This window comes from Gopherus evgoodei, chromosome 11, assembly GCF_007399415.2.
Source record: "Gopherus evgoodei ecotype Sinaloan lineage chromosome 11, rGopEvg1_v1.p, whole genome shotgun sequence".
Classification (NCBI taxonomy): Eukaryota; Metazoa; Chordata; order Testudines; family Testudinidae; genus Gopherus; species Gopherus evgoodei.
Window position 1 is genome coordinate 12,744,652 of NC_044332.1, and position 24,019 is coordinate 12,768,670.

General features: G+C 41.4%; 1 protein-coding gene across 1 annotated transcript in view; it reads right to left on the minus strand.

Annotated features, from left to right (window-relative positions):
* The window catches only part of SPAG16 (sperm associated antigen 16), an 844,823-nt gene that overhangs the window by 265,977 nt on the left and 554,827 nt on the right, over positions 1-24,019 (minus strand). The window contains 1 exon segment of the mRNA XM_030579560.1: positions 22,994-23,179. Coding sequence (XP_030435420.1) covers positions 22,994-23,179 — 186 coding nt within the window.

Below are 24,019 nucleotides of genomic sequence, written 5' to 3' on the forward strand. Positions count from 1 at the left end.
GCCCATTCGGATTCTGGGTTGAGATCATCATCAGGCCCTCCTCTCCCTCCTTCCCTCCATAAAAGCAACGGCAGGCAATCGTTTTGCACATTTTTTCTTGGGTTACCTGAACAGACGCCACATCATGGCAAGCATGGAACCCGCTCAGCTCACCGTCACCATACGTCTCCTGGGTGCTGGCAGACGTCGGACTGCATTGCTACACAGCAGCAGCTCATTGCTTTTTGGCAGCAGACAGTGCATCACGATTGGTAGCCATCGTCGTCATATTCCTGGGTGCTATTTTAGCCCACCTCGGTGAGATTGGTCAGGGCCACTGGGCTGACAGGAGTAACTCAGTCAGGTCATTCCCATATTCTGCCAAGCACCCAGAAGGTGACGATGGCTAGAAGTCCTATTGCACCGTCTTCTGCCGAGCACCCAGGAGATGACGATGGCTTGCAGTCGTACTGCACCATCTGCTGCCAGTCTATGATGTAAAAGATAGATGGATCAAAATAAGAAATTGAACCGATTTGTTTTGTGAAATCAACAGCCTGCTAAACCCAGAGTTTTAAGTTCAATCCTTGAGGGGGCCATTCTGTCTGACAGTTGTTTGTGTTCCTCTTTAATGCAAAGTCACCCCTTTTGTTGATTTTAATTCCCTGTAAGCCATGTCATCAGTCGCCCCTCCTCCGTCAGAGCAACAGCAGACAATTGTTTCGTGCAAAACCAGGTGAGGAGGTGACAGCAGTGCGGTGACGAGAAGGACATGGTCATAGACTTCTCACAAAGTAGGGGCCGGGCAGTGTGCCCCGGCAATGTGCACATCATGCTGATGAGCTCTGCATGAGCTCTGCAAACATGCTGGTCAAACAGGAAATGAAATTCAAAAGTTCGCGGGCCTTTTCCTGTCTACTTGGCCAGTGCATCTGAGTTGCGAGCGCTGCCCAGAGCAGTCACAGTGGAGCACTCTGGGATAGCTCCCAGAGGCCAATACCGTTGAATTGCATCCACACTATCCCAAATTTGACCTGGCAAGGTTGATTTCAGCGCTAATCTCCTTGTTGGAGGTGGAGTAAAGAAATTGATTTAAAGAGCCCTTTAAGTCGAAAAAAAGGGCTTTGTTGTGTGGACGGGTCCAGGGTTAAATCGAGGTAACGCTGCTAAATTCGACCTAAAGTCGTAGTGCAGACCAGGCCACACATGCACCAATGACTAAGGGAATGTAAACCATGTTCTTGCCTCCTTTATGGTCTACCACTATTGCAGGGCACAGGGAATTCTTTAAAAAACCATTACTCTTCCTCTTGAGTAAAAGGGCAAGGGCAGGAAGTGAAAGAAACCAGGCATAGGGCTTTCACAGATTACTTTCCCCTTGCATTAATGCCCAATCTGGTTGTGCTGTGCCCCACAGTCAAGGTTTGTGGCAAAGCCATAATCTAGCCCCAAACGTGAAGGTAAAACTAAATGCTGTTGCCTATAGGCCTAGCCTGCTTGCTTGCTTATATATAATTTCTTATAGTTTCTTAGTTTCTGATGGGTTTGATTATTTGTTTTATTAGAATAGATTGTAACTGGTTTATAGATTTATATTAGAGTGTATGCTGGCTGTAACACAAGGATCTGCAGGCCACATCCTGTATGTTGACCCAAGGTAGAATTAGCACATATATGTTTGGGATCTTTTACTTAGATGGTGGTGATGAGTTAAGCAGAAGGTCCCTATCTTTAACATAGATGGATAAAGGATAGCTTTAACATAGCTGGATGGAGCAGGGATAGCTCAGTGGTTTGAGCATTAGCCCACCTAAACCCAAAGTTGTGAGTTCAATCCTTGAGGGGGCCATTTAGGGAACTGGGGAAAAAACAAAAGTTGGGGATTGGCATGGGGGGGGTCTTGCCTGACTTTAAAAACCTCTGAGGAAAGAGATTCTACCACCTTCCAAGGAACCCATTCCAGTGCTTCACCACTCTCTTAGTGAAAATTTTTTTCCTAATATCCAACCTAAACCTCCCCCACTGCAACGTGAGACCATTACTCCTTGTTCTGTCATCTGCTACCACTGAAAACAGTCTAGATCCATCCCCTTTGAAACCCCCTTTCAGGTAGTTGAAAGCGGCTATCAAATCCCCCCTCATTCTTCTCTTCTGCAGACTAAACAATCCCAGTTCCCTCAGCCTCTCCTCATAAGTCATGTGCTCCAGCCCCTGAATCATTTTTGTTGCCCTCCTCTGGACTCTTTCCAATTTTTTCCACATCCTTCTTGTAGTGTGGGGCCCAAAACTGGACACAGTAAGAGGCCTCACCAGTGTCGAATAGAAGGGAATGATCACGTCCCTCCATCTGCTGGTAATGTTCCTACTTATACAGCCCCAAATGCCGTTAGCCTTATTGGACACACTGTTGACAAATATCAGCTTCTCATCCACTGTAACTGTAACTAGTTCTTAATTGTAAGTTTTAAGTCAGATAGTTAAGTAGAACTCCAAACTAACTTGGATAGCTCTTAATCTTCTCTTAAGCTCTGCACCTCTCATTCAGCTGAGGAACCTGGACCTGAACTCTCTTGGCATGCCAGAGGCAAGGCTGGTCCTTTGTCTCTTACCACCAGGTTATCAAGGAAGGGGTGAGTATATTAATCAAAAGCTTTACAGTGCATAATATCACATGCATCTCTAGAACAATAGAGATACAATAGCATTTGTATCTCTGATTATTTGACCATTTGATTACTATTTGAGTACTATTCCATTTATCTCAATAAAAGTCTTTAAGGTTATATTTGTCTCAGTGTGAGCATCCTTATCATATCCCCAAGGGTCCTTGCAAACTCTGTGTAGCGTGATGCTGGGATAAGAACCTAATTACCTTCTGATCGGATTAACAGGTGAGCCTATAACCCATACAATCTAAATTAATAATATTAACTTCCTAAATCAGGCAACAGGGCCATATTCTGATACTCTCAGGGTATGTCTACACTACTTGCCAGATCGGCAGGTAGTTATCGATCTATCAGGGACTGATGTATCACATATCGCCTAGACGTGGTAAGTCAATCCCCAAATGCACTCCCCATCAACTCCAGAACTCCACCAGGGTGAGAGGCGGAGGTGGAGTCAACGGGAGAGCAGTGGCCGTCGATCCTGTCCCAGGAGGATGCGAAGTAAGTCAATCAAAGTCCATCTATGATACGTCAACTTCAGCTACGCTATTCTCATAGCTGAAGTTGTGTATCTTAGTTGATTCCCCACCCCTATTGTAGACCAGGCCTTACTCTCTCCAAGTAGCACCTTACTCTGTGATTAATTCTACTGAAGCCAGTGGGGCCACTCATGGGATAAGGTGCTACCTACCATGAGTAAGGGCATCAGAAATTGACCCTAAATGCTTAGCTCTAATTACTGGGGGCCAGATTGTGAAGCACTTACTCCTAGCAGTGAGCAGCCACTCAGACTTATGTGACTGCTCATGAATATGCATTAGGGGTTCACAATCTGGCCCTTTTATGTTCCACTACTTACGCTATAGCTATGGCTGAGAAGGTACTTTTATTATAAGCCTTATTTTCAGGTGCTTAGATCTTTCCAAAGGCATTACCCTGTGAGTTGAAAATGTCAAGACTTCTCAGTTGGAAGATGGGGTTGATTTCAAAATGATAATTTTAATTCCATTTCACCATTTTCAGTTATCCTGGCATGAAGAGGAGGATGTGTATACACTGAGCACACTCATCCTGAATTCTGTCAACAGAATGGCAATTGGGCTTCTTTGATTATGTAGATTTAGGTTTTCAAAGACGTGTGGTAAAGCTGGGGAAAAAATGAGATTTCCAAAAAATTTCCTGTGCTGAACTGAGACAAAAAGTTGATATTTCAGAAAGATTTGCAAACAAAAAATCCAAAACACCCCCTCTCTTTTTTCTTCCAATTTTGACTTTTTTAAAAAAATAAAAATGATAAATCAACTTACATTTCAAAATAAAAAGAAATTTTGAACCCACAAAGGGAACTTTTTCATTTTTAAAATGTCAAAATGGGATGTTTCAACAATTTCAAAAACAATTTTCAAAATGGTTTTGAATTGGGAAATTTGTCAAAATCAACCCTATCTTGTAAATGGTTTCTGTTTTGACAAATAGCCATTTTTCAACAGAAAAAAAAATCAAAAAAATCTCTATGAGCTGTAATGCAGAGGTCCAATGTGTGAATGCAAATACCATGGCTGCTCAAAGAACCTTGATAACTTCCATACATAGACACACACGATATACCAAGTTTGAACTCATCATCATCTCCTTTTTCGAACACCAAGGCTGGAAAGAACTGATACTATGAGCTGATTCCATCCATATCTGTTGTGAGCCACCATTTGAGCCCTTTGGGAGGGCTGCCTGGATATATCATGTATACCACGTTAGACCACTGTCTCCTTGGACATCCATGGCCTTGTACTCTTTCACAGAGAGCAAATTAGGCAGTCAATATAGTGTCATTCTAGCAACATGGCCAAACCACGGTAGTTGGCACCTTTTGATGATTATAATCACACATTGCCTTTTCAGTCTTCCACAGATGCCATCATTTCTCAGTGTAATCAAGCTTTGTCACACCTAGGATACAGCACCTCCTTTCAAATGGCTGCAGCTTTTGCTCCAGAAACTTTGTCAGTATCCAATTGTAGAGTGAACAATGAACATTGTATATAATCTGGTTTTAGCTGTCATGGACACTGATTTAAGGTACCAAAACCTTTTTGTTCAGACACACAAACATTGTGTTGGCAAAGCCATTCAGTTCTCAATGTCATCTTCAGAGCGGCCATCACATGTTGCGATGGAACCCAAGTAGTAGAAACAGTCTACTTGTTTGATGTCTACACTGCTAATGACTAGTTTAGTCTGTTTCTTGATTTTTGATGTTACCATTAATTTGGTCTTTTGTCCACTCGGTTTTAAACCTCATTCTCTGGGGTACAGGTTAATTGCTGCTTCTTGGTTGTAGTCCTCCATAGGCATTATCATTATGATATTGTCGGCAAAATCAAGATGATTGATAATTTGCCACAATATCTTGCAGCCTCCATCAATGTTACTAAGGAAATTGGACATGATGCTTTTGAGGAATAGAGCACTGAATACGCATTGCCATTAGACTCAAGTTTTCACTTCAAACCAGTTTGTCAGTTCTCCATTGACTTTTACTGCACGCCAAGTCACGATATACAGACTCTGCAATATTTGAATCAGCTTGCTGCTAAAACTGTACCACTTGACTATTTTCCACAGAATTATACCAGTAACATATTTTACACACCTCACACTGAAAATGTGTTTGGTTATTAATAAATACAATGTTAAATAAAATGCACAGAGAAGATGGATAAAGGGGGTTTGTGCCACTTGGAAACAAGCTCATTCTCCCCTTTCAGATGGTGCAGCTTCAAGTCTCTTTCACTCATGCTGGTCCCAATCTGATTTCTTCTGCACAGAGACCTGCTACTCTAGATGGCACTTCTGCACTTTATTTTTCAGCACATCCATTTCCAGTCTGTGACACAGATAACTAAACTCTAATAAAACACTCAGCGCTAAGGCAAAAATAATAAAGAAGTGTCAAGAGTGATGCCTTCATTTTTGCATACCATGGAATATACAGGGTTAGATAGTTCCTTTAAGCTTAGCCATAAGTAGCGATGCCCTAAGAGAAGCTCCAGAAGGACGTGTGCTTCACAGACACCCCCCACTGTATATCAATTCCTTCCCCACATTAGGCCAGCTATTCTGGCTGCTGAATAGGGCTCCCATATCCCTCATTGACAGTGGGAAGTACTGAGTGAGTAGCCTCTGCTCTCCCCATCTTGGCTGGAGTTAATCTCCTCTGCAGCCAAGAAAGGGCCATGACTATTTACTACACATTGGCTAGCTCATCAGTGACATTACGTTAGAACCTAATAGCTGGAATAGAGTCTTTGTCTAGATAGTACAGACATGAGTTAAAGAAACGTTGAAAGGCAAAAGAAGTACAATGTTTCAGAATTACCTGGACATTCCAACATATATACAATGGTGACACTTAAAAAGGTTTCTACCAGTCCAAATGCTTTGCTGCTGCAGTGTTTCATAAATGGATGTATCTAAAATGGGTCCCAGATAGGTAAATGCTTTCAAGCAGGTAGAAAAATTTGGCTGCCATGAGGCCGAATTCCTTTATGATATTGTGCCTAAATACCCGTGACAAAACCTGCTCACCACAGGGGGAAGCACAGAGAGGAAGCTGTCTGCCCAATTCTAGCTACCTCCAAAACCTAATGGAGGACGTAGAGGAAGATGTTCTTATGACAGGTCTAAGGGTTGGCCCTGGAAGCAGGGCCGGCTCTAACTTTTTTGCCGCTCCAAGCAAAAAAAACAAACAAACCAAAAGCGCCGCCCCGCCGAACCAAAAAGAAAATCAACCCCCCACCCCAGAGCACCATGCCGCTGAACCAAAACCAACAACAACAAAAACCCAGCGCCTCCTCACGAAACCAAAAACACTCCCCTGCCCTCACCCCCTGGAGTGCCACCCTGCCGAACCAAAGAAAAATCAACCCTCCCCCGGAGCACCACACCGCTGAACCCCCCACATACAAAAAAAAGAGCGCCCCCCTGCCAAACCAAGATTCGCCGCCCCTTACAAGGTGCCACCCCGAGCACGTGCTTCGTTGGCTGGTGTCTGGAGCCGGCCCTGCCTGGAAGGGGCAATGGTGTATTTACTTCAGCACATACATCCCCTGACCTGACAGTGGTCTCTTCATCCACTCTTCTGTGTAGATCATGCACATCTCCAGAAGGAAAGATCTGTGAAGCAGGGCTGCTGCCGGTCAGAATGCAATGTCACAGAAATAGCAGCATTTGAGTGTACTCATTCGGGGTCATTTAAACTTTTGGATAGAATTCAGCCCAAAGGTTTTAGAAAACTGTGTTTGAGGAGAGAAAAAGTTGTTGTACTGAATTATATTTATTCCTATTTTAAGAAGATACAAAGACAATTCAGTATCTGCCAACTTCAATAAAGCACCCTGGAGACTTTTTTTATACAGAAGAAATCATTGTTTAAGGGTTGCTATGGGACTCGTGTTCATATTGCAGTGATGCTAATCACAGATGAACATGGACTGCTTTAATAGGATACTCATATGGTAAAAGACGAGACTTCCGCCATTCGAGGTGGAAAAATCATTTGACAAGACAAGATTTTATGCAAAGCCTACTCTTTCTGAACTCTTAAAAAAATATACATCTCTGAAGACTGCCTGAAGCCAAAAGAACTAGAATCCAAATGAAAGCAATTGATATGTATAAAGGCATTCATTGCCACAATCTTTCCCTTTCCTATCAAATGACCAGCTTGTCTAATTTCAAACTAGAATTCATTAACACTTAACAGCAATTTAGGATTCAGGTGGTTGTGCCTTTCCATATACTACTGCTTATGAATAATAAGGAATGTGCCAGTTCTTGTCATCTGACTAGAGCTATAAGCTATTTGCAATTTTGATGCAATGTATGTGCTTGTGGGTAACACACGTCTTTAAGATGTACCACATACGGTGCATATAAAATTTGCACTAACTGAAACTGAGAGAATATAGAGGTGATGACAGAAATACTTCATCTTAATGAACCGCTCCTTGTCTTTACTGACTAGTAGACAATTATTTGACGGTACTGTTTGAATCTCCGACAATAGAATTAATTCTTGTTTTGTTTAGGATGCTGTGGGACAACGTTTCTATGAAACGGGGGCGGGGAAAGAAAAGGTTGCAAGTAAGGAGTTGGATGTGGAAAGAATGTGATTGCATAAGGAATCCAGGCGTTTGGTGAAAGACTGTGCTGTCAGCTAAAATGAACTGCCTGTCCAAAGTGCTGTTTATGGCATTATGCATACTTTATATAGGGCTATGGAAGCATTCTGTGGAACTATGTACAATATATTGCAAGACCCAGAGGTAAAATTTTTAAACATAGAATATTTTGTCTCATTTACAATCTGCAATAGTATTGTTTAGATAATAAACACAGTTGTTTTAAAACACTTCTAAAAAGTGGGCTGGGTTCTCCACACCACACAAAGTATGTTTGATGCAAATTGAAGGAAGTGTGGAGACGGTCAAAAGTGGCTTTAAGTCTGAACATTGCTCTATTTAGTATTGGCTGCCAGTGATCCAAGGCTGAAATCCTCCTGGTAGCCAGTTAAGCCTAGTTTAGGATATTTTTGCAGTCACCTTGGGGGTTGACGCAGAGTAGCTGGAACTGATTGTACAAAGCCATCTTAGAAGATATCAGATGCTAATAATAAAAAGTTTAAAAGGAAACAAAAGAATATGAACAAAAAAACAGACATACCAGGATAAATGAAATTACCACTGATGGCTGGTTTCTAATTTTAGTGGAAATCGTATGTACCTAGCTGAGTGTACAGTTCAGATAACAGAATAACAATCAAATTTATAGAGAAGGGAACTAAGGGCTTGAGGAAAACTATTCCTATTAGGCAGCATCTTATTTTTAAATTATGCAGTAACTTGATCAAATCATGATTATATTCCATAAATAATGCTGTACATTTCAAGCTCATTACCAGAGTCCAACAGGGTGATACACCCTGATTTTTCTCATAGTTTTTAGTACTTTGAAAAGAACACACCCAAAAAACACTCCTGCAAATGAACAAATCACACCTCTTTCTTCACTAAAATGCAGTATATACCACTCTAATACAAGCTACACCCGCACAGGTAGCTCTAGCAAGAATACCTTCCATATCAGGAGAGAACAATTTGCCACCTAGACTTGCTCTGGCATGGACCAATATGGATGTTTCAATGGAAGCTGTAAAAACCCTATGATGTGCTTTATAATGTAATATTGTGCCATTGAGGGGCATTTCTTCTTGATCCCAGCCGGTGATTAGTTTATGTCTTGAAGCATGAGGATTGATAGCCCTTATAATTCTAATTGCAGCTAATATAACTTCTGATGCTTCTTATTCTTATAAGTAACTGATGTCTGATCATTGCTAGACCAAAGTACAGAAAAGTTTAGCTGAAAACTATTTCTTTACATTGTAATATCTTAATGACAGTTGGAATAGTATCCAGTGTCCTGTGATTCTTTAAATCACTATTATTATTGCAGCAGTAATTCTGAACTCATTCCTTCCCAAACAGTTTCCCCTTCTTTCTTTCAGAAATTAGAAGAGAAACCATTCGGACATTTTTTATGTTATCCAAGGGTAAACGAAAAATAGTGTTTCTAACCATGACTTTACCACTAACTCACTGTGTGACCTTGGGCAAATCACTTAACCTTTCTATGTCCCAGTTTTCCCATCTGTGACTGGAGCTCCTAGGTTCTACAATAGTAAATAATAAACAATATCCATCTACGTCAGAGTTCTTGTGGGTTTTCATGAAGTGCCATTTGTATGTTACTTTGAAACAGATGAGAAAAATTATGCTATTTTTATTTCATTATATTGAGATATTTCTTAGTAACTAAGTTCTGTTTTAAAAATATTTTATCTTACTCCTTCAATTAGATATAAATAAGTAATGGAGGTGTTACCCACAGCTCTGTAGTTAAGAATGAGTTGAAACTATACTTTAAGAGCAAAACTCATCTTATTCGTTATGTAAATCTTCCCCAAAAATTACCACACTTACTCTGTGGGCACAGAATGCTTTTTCTTTTGTATTTACAAATAAATCCATTAATGCATTTATCAGTTAACATTAATTTTTAAATGGGTTCTTTAAGAAATTTAACACTGAGTGTCCTGTTCTTTTATCCTGAATGATTACAATAGCAGAACAATAAAGACTCTGCAAACTTCCCATGGATTTAAACCTCTGAAAACTTGCGCATAGATTTTAAGGTTTTTTTAAAGATTTTTTTCCAGGATTAATGATAGCTTCTCTCATTATTCTTTATAGCTGAAATTTTCTTCTTCAAAGGAAGCGTAAGTGTAGATGGTGAGCCCTTTGGGACAGGGACTGTCATCCACTCTCTGTTTGTACATGCCACAGCACAATGGAATCCCATTCTTGATTCGTCCCTTGACACTAATGTAATAAACACGAGTATTAATAATATTATTTAGTGAATTCCACAAAGAATTGCCCTCTTTCAGAATGGCTGGTATCTCTTACTATTCTCAATGGGACTGAGGCCACACACTCCTTAAAAAAAACCATGGTCATCACCATTCATCCTTCACAAGCCCCTCACAGTGCTCCTCTCTACATCCAGAATGCACAGGAGACCACCATCCTCCCGAGGGCAGCAGGGCTCACTCCTATAGGGAACAAGAAGTGGGGGATGATCATTTTAAAGCAGGATATTTTATGGCCTCATTCTCACTGAGAACAATGGGAGGTAGCGGCCATTTTAAAAGAGGGCATGTTAACCTAAGGCAGACTATAGCCACAGTCCTGTTCAGAACACTTAGAGACGGCAGCCACTTTGAAAGCTGGCAATTCCTCCCAAGTTTCTCTGAAGGAGAAGCTTTTATCCATTAGCCTCTGATGACAGAAAAACTTTCAATTAAGAAAAATAACATTAAAAAAAACAACATTAATCCTAAATATGTCATTTTAAAATTATCCACTGCGTCAGTTCTTTTCACCAAGGTGGGTGAGTGAGTAGAACCAGCGTAATACAGAAGCAAGAGAGTAGAGCAGAACATGAAGGTAAAGAAGGTAGATTGTACACTGGCTGCTTTGTGGTGCTCTGGAGATGCAAAGCAGCTGTAATCCCAGTTTAACTAGCTAATTAGGTAATAAAAACAACCTTAACTCTGTTCCATGGAGACACTATAGAAAAATTATAAAAACAATGTACTGTATCTTTTAAAATCACAGTTTAAGCTCCTGTGGCTCTCCAAACACTGTTATGATGAGTACATCATAATTGTACAGCTGTCACCCGGTATCATTACAGGCGCATGTTACAGTGATTAAGGGGGCTCTAACTGTGCAATTCCATAGCTTAACATATTTTTTTTGTACATTTATTCTTACATCTGAATTCCCTGAATTCATAACACTTCTTTCGAGTAGAATTACAACTGCAGATCAACAGTTAGGAAATGCAGACAGTACATAACAGAAATTAAGGGTATCAGTGAAAAAAATCCATTGCCAGTAGAGTTAAGGTCAATAAGAAGGAATTCTGAAAATATATTAGGAACTAATAAATTGTTAGAAATGATATGGATCTGATATTAAATACGGATGGTAAAATTGCCAATCATAATGTAGAAAAGGCATTCAATAAATATACAGTGATAATGAGATACTTTATATTCTATCAGTGACTAGAGAGGACTATACTTTATCTTCTGTCAGTGACTAAACAGCAATTATTGAAATTAAATGTTTTTAAATGAGCAGGCCTGCAAACCTTGCACCCAAGAGTAATAAAAGAATTGCCAAAGAGCACTTTGAATCAATAACTTTGATTTTTAATAAATCTGAAAACACTGGAGAAGGTTGAAAGGATTGGAAAAATAGCTAGTATTATATAAAAGGAGAGGGATATTGAATTACAAAATGGCAAATAATGACTAGGGAATAGTCAATAGCAAGTAACTATGGTCCTGATTCTGATACTTTTATTCGCATGGAAGACTGCAGGGGGGCACTATAGAGCTAGTTCCACAATCCTTATGGCACTGGAGTAGTATAAAAGTGCCCGAGCAAGAATGCAGAATTGGTTCAATTGAATTTCAGTGTAAATTAGAGCAGAATTTGGCCCCTTTACTTTAAATGTTCCTAGTCAGTGGAAATAATTTCTCAGATTAGAGGTATAACAGTCTTTACATTTTATATACTCTATACAGCACATGCATGCTGCGCTAAATAACTGTCAGTCTGCATTTACGGTAGGTACTTTAAGCTAAACTTGATTTGCATTTCAGAGATAAGGCCCTGAATCTCTGAAGAGATTTATAGTCAGATAATCACAAATTAATCTTGCCATAATGACTTCGACAGTCCTGGATTTATGGTCAGGGAAAACAATCTTGAATTGTTTGCTGAGCTATTAACATGGGCAGCTATACATTTTCTATCTTAGTTACACTAGTGAATAATAAGAGGGTTAAACAAAAGAATGATAAGCATCTCCTCTACCCTCCTCCCTACAAGCTATTTGCTACAGTTACTACAAAGAGAAATATGGCTTGGGAAGGTTGGATATATCTAAATACATCAGTACTTCCATCTGAGCAGAAAGGTTAGATATCTCTATTTACCTATAGATACTACACCATTAACACCTTATTAACATTTCCTTCAATACACAGCTAGACCTCAAAACTCTTCAAAACCACCAACAACATTTTTGCAGAACAGTTCATACTGGTAGTCAACAGTGGGTAATAACAATAGCGGTTCTTTTATAGCACTTGCATGTCTCTTGGGGGAAAAAGATGCTGCATTTTTTACTCAAAACAGATCTTTAAATCAAGGGCAAATAGACACTCAAAGAGAAGAACATTTGTTGACTGCAAAGCTACCTTACGGTATCCTGATTGTAGAAATGCCATTTATGGCTTGATATATGGCAGACACTTAGAAGCTACAGAAATGAAAAGTGCTTGTGAATAATTTCTATTGCATAGACCAGACATTTCAGAACCAGTTTCCCATTCTAACAGTAATAATAGAAAAACAAGCATGCAGTAGTTCCCAGCTTTCCGATCACTGACAATTATATATCTTCTCTGCCTGCACAATTCTTTACATGATACTCTGCCTTACGGTATGTCTACACTACTGGATTATTCCAATTTTACAGAAACTGGTTTTTTAAAACAGATAGTATAAAGTCGAATGCACGTGGCCACACTAAGCACATTAATTCGGCGGTGTGCGTCCACATGCCGAGGCTAGCGTCGATTTCCGGAGTGTTGCACTGTGGGTAGCTATTCCATAGCTATCCCATAGTTCCAGCAGTCTCCCCCGCCCATTGGAATTCTGGGTTGAGATCCCAATGCATGATGGGGTAAAAACAGTGTCGCAGGTGATTCTGGGTAAATGTCGTCACTCAATCCTTCCTCCGTGAAAGCAACGGCAGACAATCATTTCGCGCCCTTTTTCCCTGGATTGCCCTGGCAGACGCCATAGCATGGCAGCAATGGAGCCTGTTTTGTCTTTTGTCACTGTAACTGTATGTGTACTGGATGCTGCTGACAGACACGGTACTGCAGTGCTACACAGCAGTATTCATTTGCCTTTGCAAGGTAGCAGAGATGGTTACTATTCCTATTGCACCATCTGCCATTGTAAATTGGCGATGAGATGATGGTTATCAGTCATTTTGCACCATTTGCAATTGGAAATTGGCGATGATGGTTATCAATCCTTTTGTACTGTCTGCTGCTATCATGGGTGCTCCCGACTGGCCTTGCTGAGGTCGGCTGGGGGCGCATGGACAAAAATGGGAATGACTCCCTGGGTCATTCCCTTCTTTATGTTTTGTCTAAAAATAGTCAGTCCTGCCTAGAATATGGGGCAAGTGTACTAGAGAACCAGAGAGAACAGCTGCTCCGGGTCAGAGCCCCAGAGATCCCGCAGAAATGATGAGCTGCATGCCATTCTAGGGAGTGCCCCTGCAACAACCCCACCCGTTGCTTCCCTCCTCCACCAACCCTCGTGGGCTACCGTGGCAGTGTCCCCCCATTTGTGTGATGAAGTAATAAAGAATGCAGGAATAAGAAACACTGACCTTTTTAGTGAGATAAAATGAAGGGGAGGCAGCCTCCAGCTGCTATGGTCATCCAAGCAGGACATTAAAGGGTGGGGGGCGGGAGAGGAGTGCAGCCTCTCGCTGCTGTGATAGTCCAGAGAGTACAGAATCTTCTTTAGATACGAAAGGGGAGGGAGGAGCTGATGGAGCTCAGCCTCCAGCTGCTATGATGAGGACAGTTACCAAACCTTTCGTACTGTCTGCCGGGAATGACCAGGAGTCATTCCCAATTTTACCCAGGCGCCCCGGGCCGACCTCACCGAGGCCGGTCAGGAGCACTCACGGGCTGATGATGACGATGGCTACCAGTCATTTTGCTTCATCTGCCACCGGGAAGGGGATGCTGGTGTTCAGCGCTGCAGGACCCTGTCTACCAGCAGGATGCAGTAGACATATGGTGACACTGAAAGAAGGTGAGAAACAATTTTTTTCCCTTTTCTTTCAGGGGCGGGGGAGAAGGGTGTAAATTGACAACATACACCCTGAAACACTCAGGAAAATGTTTTTGACCCTTCAGGCATTGGGAGCTCAGCCAACAATGTAAATGCTTTTCGGAGACTGCGGGGACTGTGGGATAGCTGGAGTCCTCAGTACTCTCTCCCTCCCTCCATGAGCATCCATTTGATTCTTTGGCTTTCCGTTACGTTTGTCACGCAGCACTGTGCTGAGTCCCTGCTGTGGCCTCTATCATAGCCTGGAGATTTTTTCAAATGCTTTGTCATTTCGTCTTCTGTAACGGAGCTCTGATAGAACAGATTTGTCTCCCCATACAGTGATCAGGTCCAGTATCTCCCCGTACGGTCCTGGAGCTCTTTTTGGATTTGGGACTGCATCGCCACCCGTGCTGATCAGAGCTCCACGCTGGTCAAACAGGAAATGAAATTCAAAAGTTCGCGGGGCTTTTCCTGTCTACCTGGCCAGTGCATCCGAGTTCAGATTGCTTTCCAGAGCAGTCACAATGGTGCACTGTGAGATACTGCCTGGAGGCCAACCGTCGAATTGCGGCCACACTAACCCTAATCCGACACGGCAATACAAATTTCAGCGCTACTCCTCTCATCGGGGAGGAGTACAGAAATCGGTTTAAAGAGCCCTTTATATTGATATAAAGGGCTTCGTTGTGTGGACAGGTGCAGGGTTAATTCGGTTTAACACTGCTAAATTCGGTTTAAACGCGTAGTGTAGACCAGGCCTAAGTTGTGTATGTTCTAATGTCTTATCATAAATGCATTATATTTTTAGAACGGCTTTAGGTTTCAAATTCTGTGTTAACTCCTATTAGTGATGAAGATCCTAATACTGATCTCATTTCAAATCCTTACGGAAGTAGCATTTGTGGGTGAACTGATAGAAAAGATGCAAAAAAGACTCCTGATACCAAACTAACCATACAAGAAAGAAATTGCTTTAGGCATTTGCAGAAATTATATATTTATTGTGAAGGAGTTCAGGGAATTTCTTTATGAAATCTGAGTTTATTTCTAAAGAACAAAGATTATCTTTCATTACTATGAAATGTGGCCTAGCAGATCAAACACTGGACTGGAGCACTGAGTTCTCTGCCTTGCTGTGCCACTAGCCTGCCAGGTGACCTTGGGCAAACTATTTCGCCTCACTGTGCCTCAGTTTCTCTATCAGTAAAAATGGGGATAGTGTTGCTTACTTCCTTTGTAAAGCACTTTGAGATCTACTGATAAAACTGCTATATAGGTACCAAGCAGATTCATCATCAAGGAGAGATTTTCTGCGTGTTGCTTACTTATAATGTATCTTCTTTGGAAAGGTGACAGTTCGCAGCAGAGGGGACCCGTAGCTGTGGCTGGGGTACAAATGAAAGGTTCTGGGGGGGTCACATCCCCCCACCATTTCTGGTGGCTGCCCAGCAGTAAGGAGGCAGCACTCGCCCTGGCAGCGGCACTCTCAGTGTGTCCATGCAGCATGGGGAGAGAGGAAGCAGGAGGGCGGCTGGCTGATAGCTGAGCTCCTCCCCCACCACCTGGGGCTGCTGGAGTCCCACAAGTTGCCTCTGCCTCCAGCAGCAGGGAAGGTGAAGCAGCCCCATGTAGTGGGGAGAGGAGCTCAGCTGGCAGCTAGCCATGCTGCTGCTTCCTCCCTCCCCGCACTGCAGGGAAACAGAATCCTGCTGCCAAGGGGAGTGTGGCCTCCTTGCTACTGGGCCTCATCACCAGAGGCGCCCCAAGAAATGGGGGGAGGGAAGTATGTGACCCTGCATACTCCCCTCCATGTGTCATTTCTGGTTAACAGCCTTGATATCGGTTTTACACTTGTAGTATTTTTCAAAGTGATGTTTTCCCAGAGTGTTTGAATGTATCTAGGACACTCATCTAAGTATGTTAGCAGTGAAAAAAACTCATTTATAAAAATATGAGTTTATCAATACTAAAAATAATTTAGCAGTGGATTAAATTGAATGATTTACCATTGATTACTACAGTAATCATAATAATCCTTCCCCCATTGGATCTTTTTGTTGCATACACCTGTTTTCTCATCATACTCCTAGACTGTAAATTCCTTTGGATTTTCATTCCATGTGTAATGGGCTCCTGACCCCTGACTGGTGCTTTTAGACATAACCGCAATGTTAATATTATAGGCAGAGCTCTTTGCGATGTCTATTGTCAGGGTTGTCTAACTGTCCATTATGAGACACTTTTTCATTTGTTTTTTTTAATAACTTTGCAAAATTTTAACAATTCAGGATGAAATTTCCCATGCTGAGTGTTAGCATCAGGTTGAATTTTCCTGGCATGTTTCAGTAAAAATAGTTCAGCTGTTTCTGAGAATAAGGCTGGGGGGAAAATGCATTGTTTTACAAATGTTTAAAAACGTTCGCCCTTTAAATTGAGAAGTAGAGCTGATAGAACAGCATTTGCCTAAATTAAAAAAAAATAAACATAGGAAATTACATTTTAAAAACCTAAGTCAACAGAATGCCAAGGTTGTAAAGTCAAGCACTCCAAAAAAAAAATAAAGAAACCAAAAACCCATCCTTGTCCTTCTGAATTATAGTTTTAACTATATGAGCACATTCCCCCACATAGTTCCCCTACGCCATTCAGTGCACAGAGTAGACAGTGCTTTGAGAATAAATCAGGGTTGTGCAGTGAATGAGGCTTTTATCTGAAGGACTTCAAACTTGTTTGTTGCAGAAGTTGAAAGGTGTTGAATGAAATAAGGGACTGCAGGTAGAGAAAGGATGGCCTTGTGGCTCAGACAGCTGAATTCCCTCTGACTGAATAGGCTGACTATTACATATACATGCAGTGCAGTACAGCTATTACATTTCTACAAAAAAGGCACTGTAATATATTTTATTCTCTTTTTAGACATAACTTTTGCTATGGAAAATGGTTCATAATGAAGAAAAGAGGAAAATACATATCAATTTAGCAAAAACAGATGCTTTTAATTACTGGGACCACTGTATTTTTTTAAAGTTAATATGGTTTAATATCTAACTTATCTTTTCTCTTCTTTTACGCCCCTAGCTTACAACACCTTCTGTAAGAACATAAAAATGGCTATACGGTGGTCAGATCAATGGTCCATCTAGCCTAGTACCCTGTCTTCCGACAGTAGCCAGTGCCAGATGCTTTGGAGGCAATGAAAACAACAAGGCAATTATCGAAACTATCCATCCTCTGTTATCCTGTCCCAGGTTTTGAAAGACAGAGTCTTAGGGGGCTGCATCTCTTACCTCCTTGGCTAATAGCCCTTGATGCACCTATCATCCATGAACACATCTAATTATTTTTGAACCCAGTTATACTTTTGGCCGTCACAACATCCCCTAGCAATGAGTTCCAGAGGTTGACTGTGCGTTTTGTGAAGAAGTACTTCCTTTGTTTTAAACCTACTGCCTATTCATTTCATTGAGTGACTCCTGATTCTTAGGTTACGTGAAGGGGTGAAAATAACACTTCCTTATTTCACTTTCTTCACACCATTCATGATTTTATGGATGTTTATCGTAGACCCCCTCAGTTGTATCTCCTCCAAGATAATCACTCTTCATATAGAAGCTATTCCGTACCCCTAATCATTTTTGTTGCCTTTCTCTATACTCTTTCAAATTCTAATATGTCTGTTTTGAAATGGGATGATCAGAACTGCAGTGTTCAAGGAGTGGGAGTATCATGGATTTACATAGTACCATTACGTAGAGAATGACCCTTCACCTGTGAGCAATCAGTGTGGAATTAGGGTCAACTCCATCTGACTGTCTTGCAGGACTGGAGTCGTAGGTTGGATCTCCTGTATTATATCTCATCATGCCTTTCTGTCATCAGATCCCCTTTTCCTCAGTGGCAGCTGGCCTACTTTTCACATTCTGTAAAAGGGTACATGTAGAGCGTACTGTGCTCTGGATTCAGCCTGTCCAACAGTAAAATGAAATCTTTACATCGATCTGCTGACAAGAAGCAGCTGAAGCAGCAGCAGTTCAGTTGTGGGGAAGCGAAAGTGGCTGGCTGCTGGGAGTAACACAAGCTGTACTTTCTTTTAGGAAGGTTGAATTGGGAGCTGTAAGCAGCATGCAATATAGATTTTTTTAAAATAAAGAGAAAATGGAAAGTGGCCACACTGTCAGATTAGTGGAGTTGGAGGCTCTGGTAATGGGAAGCAGCAGTCAGGAACAGACAGCAGACTTCTCTTTGATGTCTACTGAACTCAGCACCACCTGGCTCAGTACTTGGGTAATTTTCACCAGGGAAAGCACATCAGAAAAGATTTTATTTTGAGCTATTTGAGGGCTCACAACTGAAGTTTTTCTAATACAGCCAAACCCACTTCCTGGGTAAATCTGACAGGTGTCACAGGTCCACACTAAGCTATCAGCACCATGGGACTCCCTCCATTTGTTGGTTTCAGCTCTGACTATCAGAGGTGGCTCTAGCTTTTTTGCCACCCCAAGCATGGCAGGAAGGCTACCTTTAGTGGCTTGCCTGTGGGAGATCTGCCGGTCCCATGGCTTCGGTGTCCCCACCACCAAATTGCCACCGAATCTGAGGGACCAGCAAACCTCTCACAGGTATGCCGCCAAAGGCTGCCTGACTGCCGCCCTCGCAGGGACCGGCAGGGTGCCACCCACAGTTTGCTGCCCCAGGCACGCATTTGCTGCACTGGTGCCTGGAGCCACCCCTGCTGACTATACCAGCAAAGACTGGAGACAGGAGAGGGGCTACTGGATCCATTTTTACTCTATGGAGGTACTCATTTGGAACCTGTGTTCAGATAAATCTGTTCTATTTCAAATACAAAGCATTGAAATGTATGAAAATGTAAGAGGAAAGAACCCGAGCAACCAAACAGCTGTGCCTCTGTTGCTATAGGAAGGGCTGGTATCTTTCTGCTGTTAGGATGAAATTTTTCAGGGCAGGTGTCTGCTTTAGGCTCTATTTTGGGAGGGAAATTTCTGCCAGAACTGTTCAATGGGATTATCCTGTGGTGATGGCACCACGTCAATAGCTTGATGGCTTCCTGGCAGAGGGACACTTGTTTATGTAATGCATTGTAGATGCATTGTCTGTCAAGATCCACATTGTGGAGTTCCATGGAACAGATAAGAATGCCATGCAAGCCAGTGTTACGGGCGCCCTATGCTGTTCCTGATAGTACGTGCTGAGTGTCACTGTCAGAGAGGGGGTAGAGAATGCACCCCTCCCTTTCGTACCATCTGGAGTCTCGCCTCCAGCTCATCTCCCTCAGCACTTGAAGTAGGACTGTGACCTTCTTTTTCATGTGGTACTTGAATGGGGAGTACACTGACCTCAGCCAGAGTTGTAGGGGCAATAGGTGAAGCTTGGCAAGTGGCATCACCTTTACCTTCCCCTGACTGTAGCTAGGGGTTTGGTTTATCCCCAACAGCAGCCTCTATACAAGGTGAATCTTGTATAGTAAGACAGTTTTCCCTCTATGGTACAAAGGACTCATTAGGTTTACATAGGGAGTAGCTTGTTTGCACTTGCAGCCACAGTTGAAGCAATGTACGTTTTAAAAAGCACTTCATGTAATCTGTAAATTCTTTTTGGAAGGGAGGGTGTTTTCATTACATCTGTGTGCTCTGCCTAGCAGAGAGGGGTCCAAGTGCTGACTGGGGCCTCTGAGTGCTTCTGAAATACAAATACATTCATAATGAAATTATTATTAACATGTTGTCTTTTGTGACATTATAGATGAACAGTGCTGTCTTTTTAATCACTCTTCATATAGAAGCTATTCCGTACCCCTAATCATTTTTGTTGCCTTTCTCTATACTCTTTCAAATTCTAATATGTCTGTTTTAAAATGGGATGACCAGAACTGTGTGCAGTGTTCAAGGAGTGGGAGTATCATGGATAAATTATGCACAAAGAATCCTGACTCATGTGGCATGGACCAGTGTGCAAAATTTTAAAGTCAAAATTTTCAAACATATTTTCAGTGCCTTCCTTTTTTTTTTATACTCAACTTGAGGTATTTAATGAGACAAGCAAAATATTCTCTTTTTGAGTCTTCAGTAGGGAATAGTAAATACTTGTCTATTTGTAGGGATCAGTGTTTCCAAAGGTCTTCTATAGCCAGTCTGTACATACCGTATATACAGAAAATATTTTCTACAGTACATTGTGCAAAGAAATCTAACTTCAGTAAGTAGCTGGGCCATTCTGTTATTACCTTTTGGACTCAATATGATCAAATTAAAGTAAATAAGTAAGAACACAGGCTACTTTTACAACACAGAAAAATCAACCAGTGAAGTTTCCACGTAAGCATCCTAATTTGATAACCATTGAGTCTCCTAAGTCTGACTGTTTATATTGTACAACATTCTTGTACCACCTCTGACTCTAGCTAAGAATTTACACTTTCATTACTTAAGATTTTAACCATTATATTTTTCACATTGTCCCTGTGGTGCTTACTTGTGGTTGTAGGAGCAGTTGAGCCTCACCTACTGCCGAATGCAAAATGTACATCAGACTGTACAGAGAAGGTAGAAAGGCCAGCTGTAAATTAGTAGGAGTGGGAGGCTAGGGTTGGTGGTGAAGCTTTGTGTTAATTTCTCCGACAACAAAAGCTTCCTTGGTGGAGATATTTTAAGATGTCTAAAACGTAACCACCCCTAAGCAAATTTAAAACCATTCAGACATACAATTAAAGCTATTCTCAGCACTATTCATTAGAGGTCACGACTATGTTTTAAATTATGCTGAAAAATAATCAAGTTACAAGAAGTTAAGAAGAGAGGCAACTACACAAGCGATCAATAGATGAAGACATGAGAAGTTTCAAATTAATGCCGACCATTACGACTTTTCAGAGAGACAGTGGCTATAATTAGGCTGGTAGAACGGCCTCTTATTAAGGTTGCCCGACACTTCCAATTATAAAAACCCTGTTTTTGGTTGCCTACAACTTTGCTAAACTTTCATTGTTTGGGCTTAAGTTTCACAAGCTGGATGTGTGCTGCAAATTTATTTATTTATTTCAGTCATAATGGTTCATCCATTCCCAAGGACAATGCTAGTGAAAAATACAGTGTTTTGTTCATGATAAAAAAATTCTGGCAAACTTTCTTTGAAGTGATCTAGTGCCCCTGCACTTTGAAGAAGAGACTTGAAATTTTGCAGGAGAGGTGCCTTTGTGCCAAGGATGTGCTTTTTGCCGACCTTGTGAAAATCTGCCCAAATTTGGAAAAATTTTAAGGCTCTGAAAAACTGCGCTTCATGGATGCTCTGCAGAGAGTTGCTAGACTTTTGTGAGTAAGGTACAAAACTCTGAAGACTTCATCAGCACTGAGCATGCTCCAGCCCAAGACTGAATAGGATTTTCTCTGCAATTGCACCTCTGGACTGCTGTAGTCCAGGCCTGGTTTAGGGACTGAAAATGAAAGCAGAAGACTGTCTCTCCTGTGCTCTCAATGACCCCTGGCTGGGGCCAGAAAGCATGGAAGAGAAAATGGCCTGGTTCAAATGCAGAAGGGATAGAAGCCAGAACTGCAAAAAGAGGGAGATTAGATTGGGACAAGGAGTCATATATGCAAATTAATACATCTAAAATGCCATCTCATTAAAGTGGAAGAATTGCTAGCAGAGCTGTAGGCAGAAACACACAGGTATTTTTATAAAGTGGGCTCTAATTTGACCAAAGAAGGAAATTAAGGATATAGGCACAGTTGTCAACTTTCACACAGTAAATAAGTACCCCGACTTCCACAATAAAGCAAAAACCAAGCTAATCCTATTTCAAAACAAGTCAATCCCAAAGAACCTCCCCCAACTGTGTGTGACTAGATCCCCCAGGTTGCAGTCTGTGATTGTGGTGGGCCTGCTGTGCACCCTGACTCTCTCCCCCCCTTAACCCTGCTTGCCTCCCCTTACGCCTGCTTGCCGGGAGCCGATCTAAAAAAAGAAGCGACAAGCTACAGCAAGCTGCAGCCAAACAAACAAGCTACAAGCCAAAAACTAGCCAACAAGCAACTCACAAGCCAATTAAGCCAAAACCAAGCCAAATTTCTGCATTTTTTTCACGGGTTTGGCATGTCTGGATATAGGGCATGTGTCCTTTAATCAGTCAGGAATCACACTTACTGGTCTAGTCTAAGTTTAGAAAGTGTAGTGTAGTCATGTGCCAAAACAAAGCCTACAAAACACACATTTAAGTTTCTGGCTCACCAGGGCCGGCTCCAGGGGTTTTGCCGCCTCAAGCAGCCAAAATTAATTAATTAAATAAATAAATAAATAAATAAAAAGCCGTGATAGCGACCTGCAGCAATTCAGCAGGAGGTCCTTTGCTCTGAGTGGGAGTGAGGGACCGTCCGCCTAATTGCCACCGAATACCTTAAAGTGCCGCCCCGCTCTGGCGTTGCCGCCCTAAGCACCTGCTTGGTAAGTTGGTGCCTGGAGCCAGTCCTGTGGCTCACAAAGCATTGATCACCAAGGAAATTCAGATGCAAAATAAAACAATCTTGTTCTGAAATACTCTAAATTACCTGCCTCCCACCGCTCATCTGACTAAAGCCCTGATCTAGCAAAGCACATACATTCTTAATCTAATGTTGACATCAGTGGAACTACTCATGCTGAAAGCCAACCACATGCTTTACTGGAATCTGGCCTAAATATATCGCTCTGCAAGTGACCTAAAACATACCACATTTTGCTGTTAATTATAGTTATCAATCAATCACGCAACGATTTTCAATAAGTACACACCTGTTAATGTCCCATATTTTGCTGGTGTTGTCCATGGAAGCAGAAGCCACAAAATCTCCACAGGAGTGCCATGAGCAGTCCCAGACTGCACGGCTGTGCCCCTCTAAAGTCAGAATACATTCACCCTTTGTGAAGTCCCATATCCGTACTGTTGTGTCTCCACTTGAAGTGACCAGTTTGGTGCCACTGTTACCAGGAAAAAAGAAGAGAGAGGGGTCATTAGCAAAGATGGATGGGAAGATTATTTTGAGGCCTTCTGCAAACCATCTTTTTTTCTTCTATAGAAGTACAACATGGGAACCTAGAGTTACATTTTGAATAAAGTATAGAAAAAATGTGCAAAAAAATCTCAAAGTCCTGTCTTTACACTGCTTTCTGCTACAGATTCAGATGAAAGTGGCATTTTAGTGTGTATTAATGAAGTCACATTGAGAGAAAAGAAAAAAAATACTTAAAATAACTTTATTTCAGTGGAAAGTAAACAGATTTCAAAAATAACTCACTTTTTCTAATTTATTTTTAAGGTGATCAGCAATAAAGTAACTTAAGCTCAAACAATTGCTTTCATAAAAGGGTAAAAGAGGTTAAGGGAAGAATATTTTTTTTTCAAAATCCATACTAGTTTTTAACCAAAGATTATTATTTAAACATTATAACTCTGTCTTGTCTCTCTCAGTAAGGTCTCATTACAGTAGTTAACATACAGCAGCTTCATTATATATTGTATAAATGTGTGAAAATAGAACTCCACTCAGATTTTTTGTCAGATGTAAATAGGCATAGGTCTACTGAAGATAACAGAAATTCCCTAATTTACACCAGCCAAGGATCTGGCCTTCTATTTTATTTATAAATGCATCAAAGAAAAGAATGCCGTGAGATCACATACAAAATCTAATGCTACAAATGACTTTAAGTCAAATGCCTAAACTTCTACACCTGATCTCTCCCCCACTGAGAAAATAGCTGTGAAAACACAGAGACAGAGTTTAAGGCCAGAAGGGACCATCAGATTATCTAAAATGA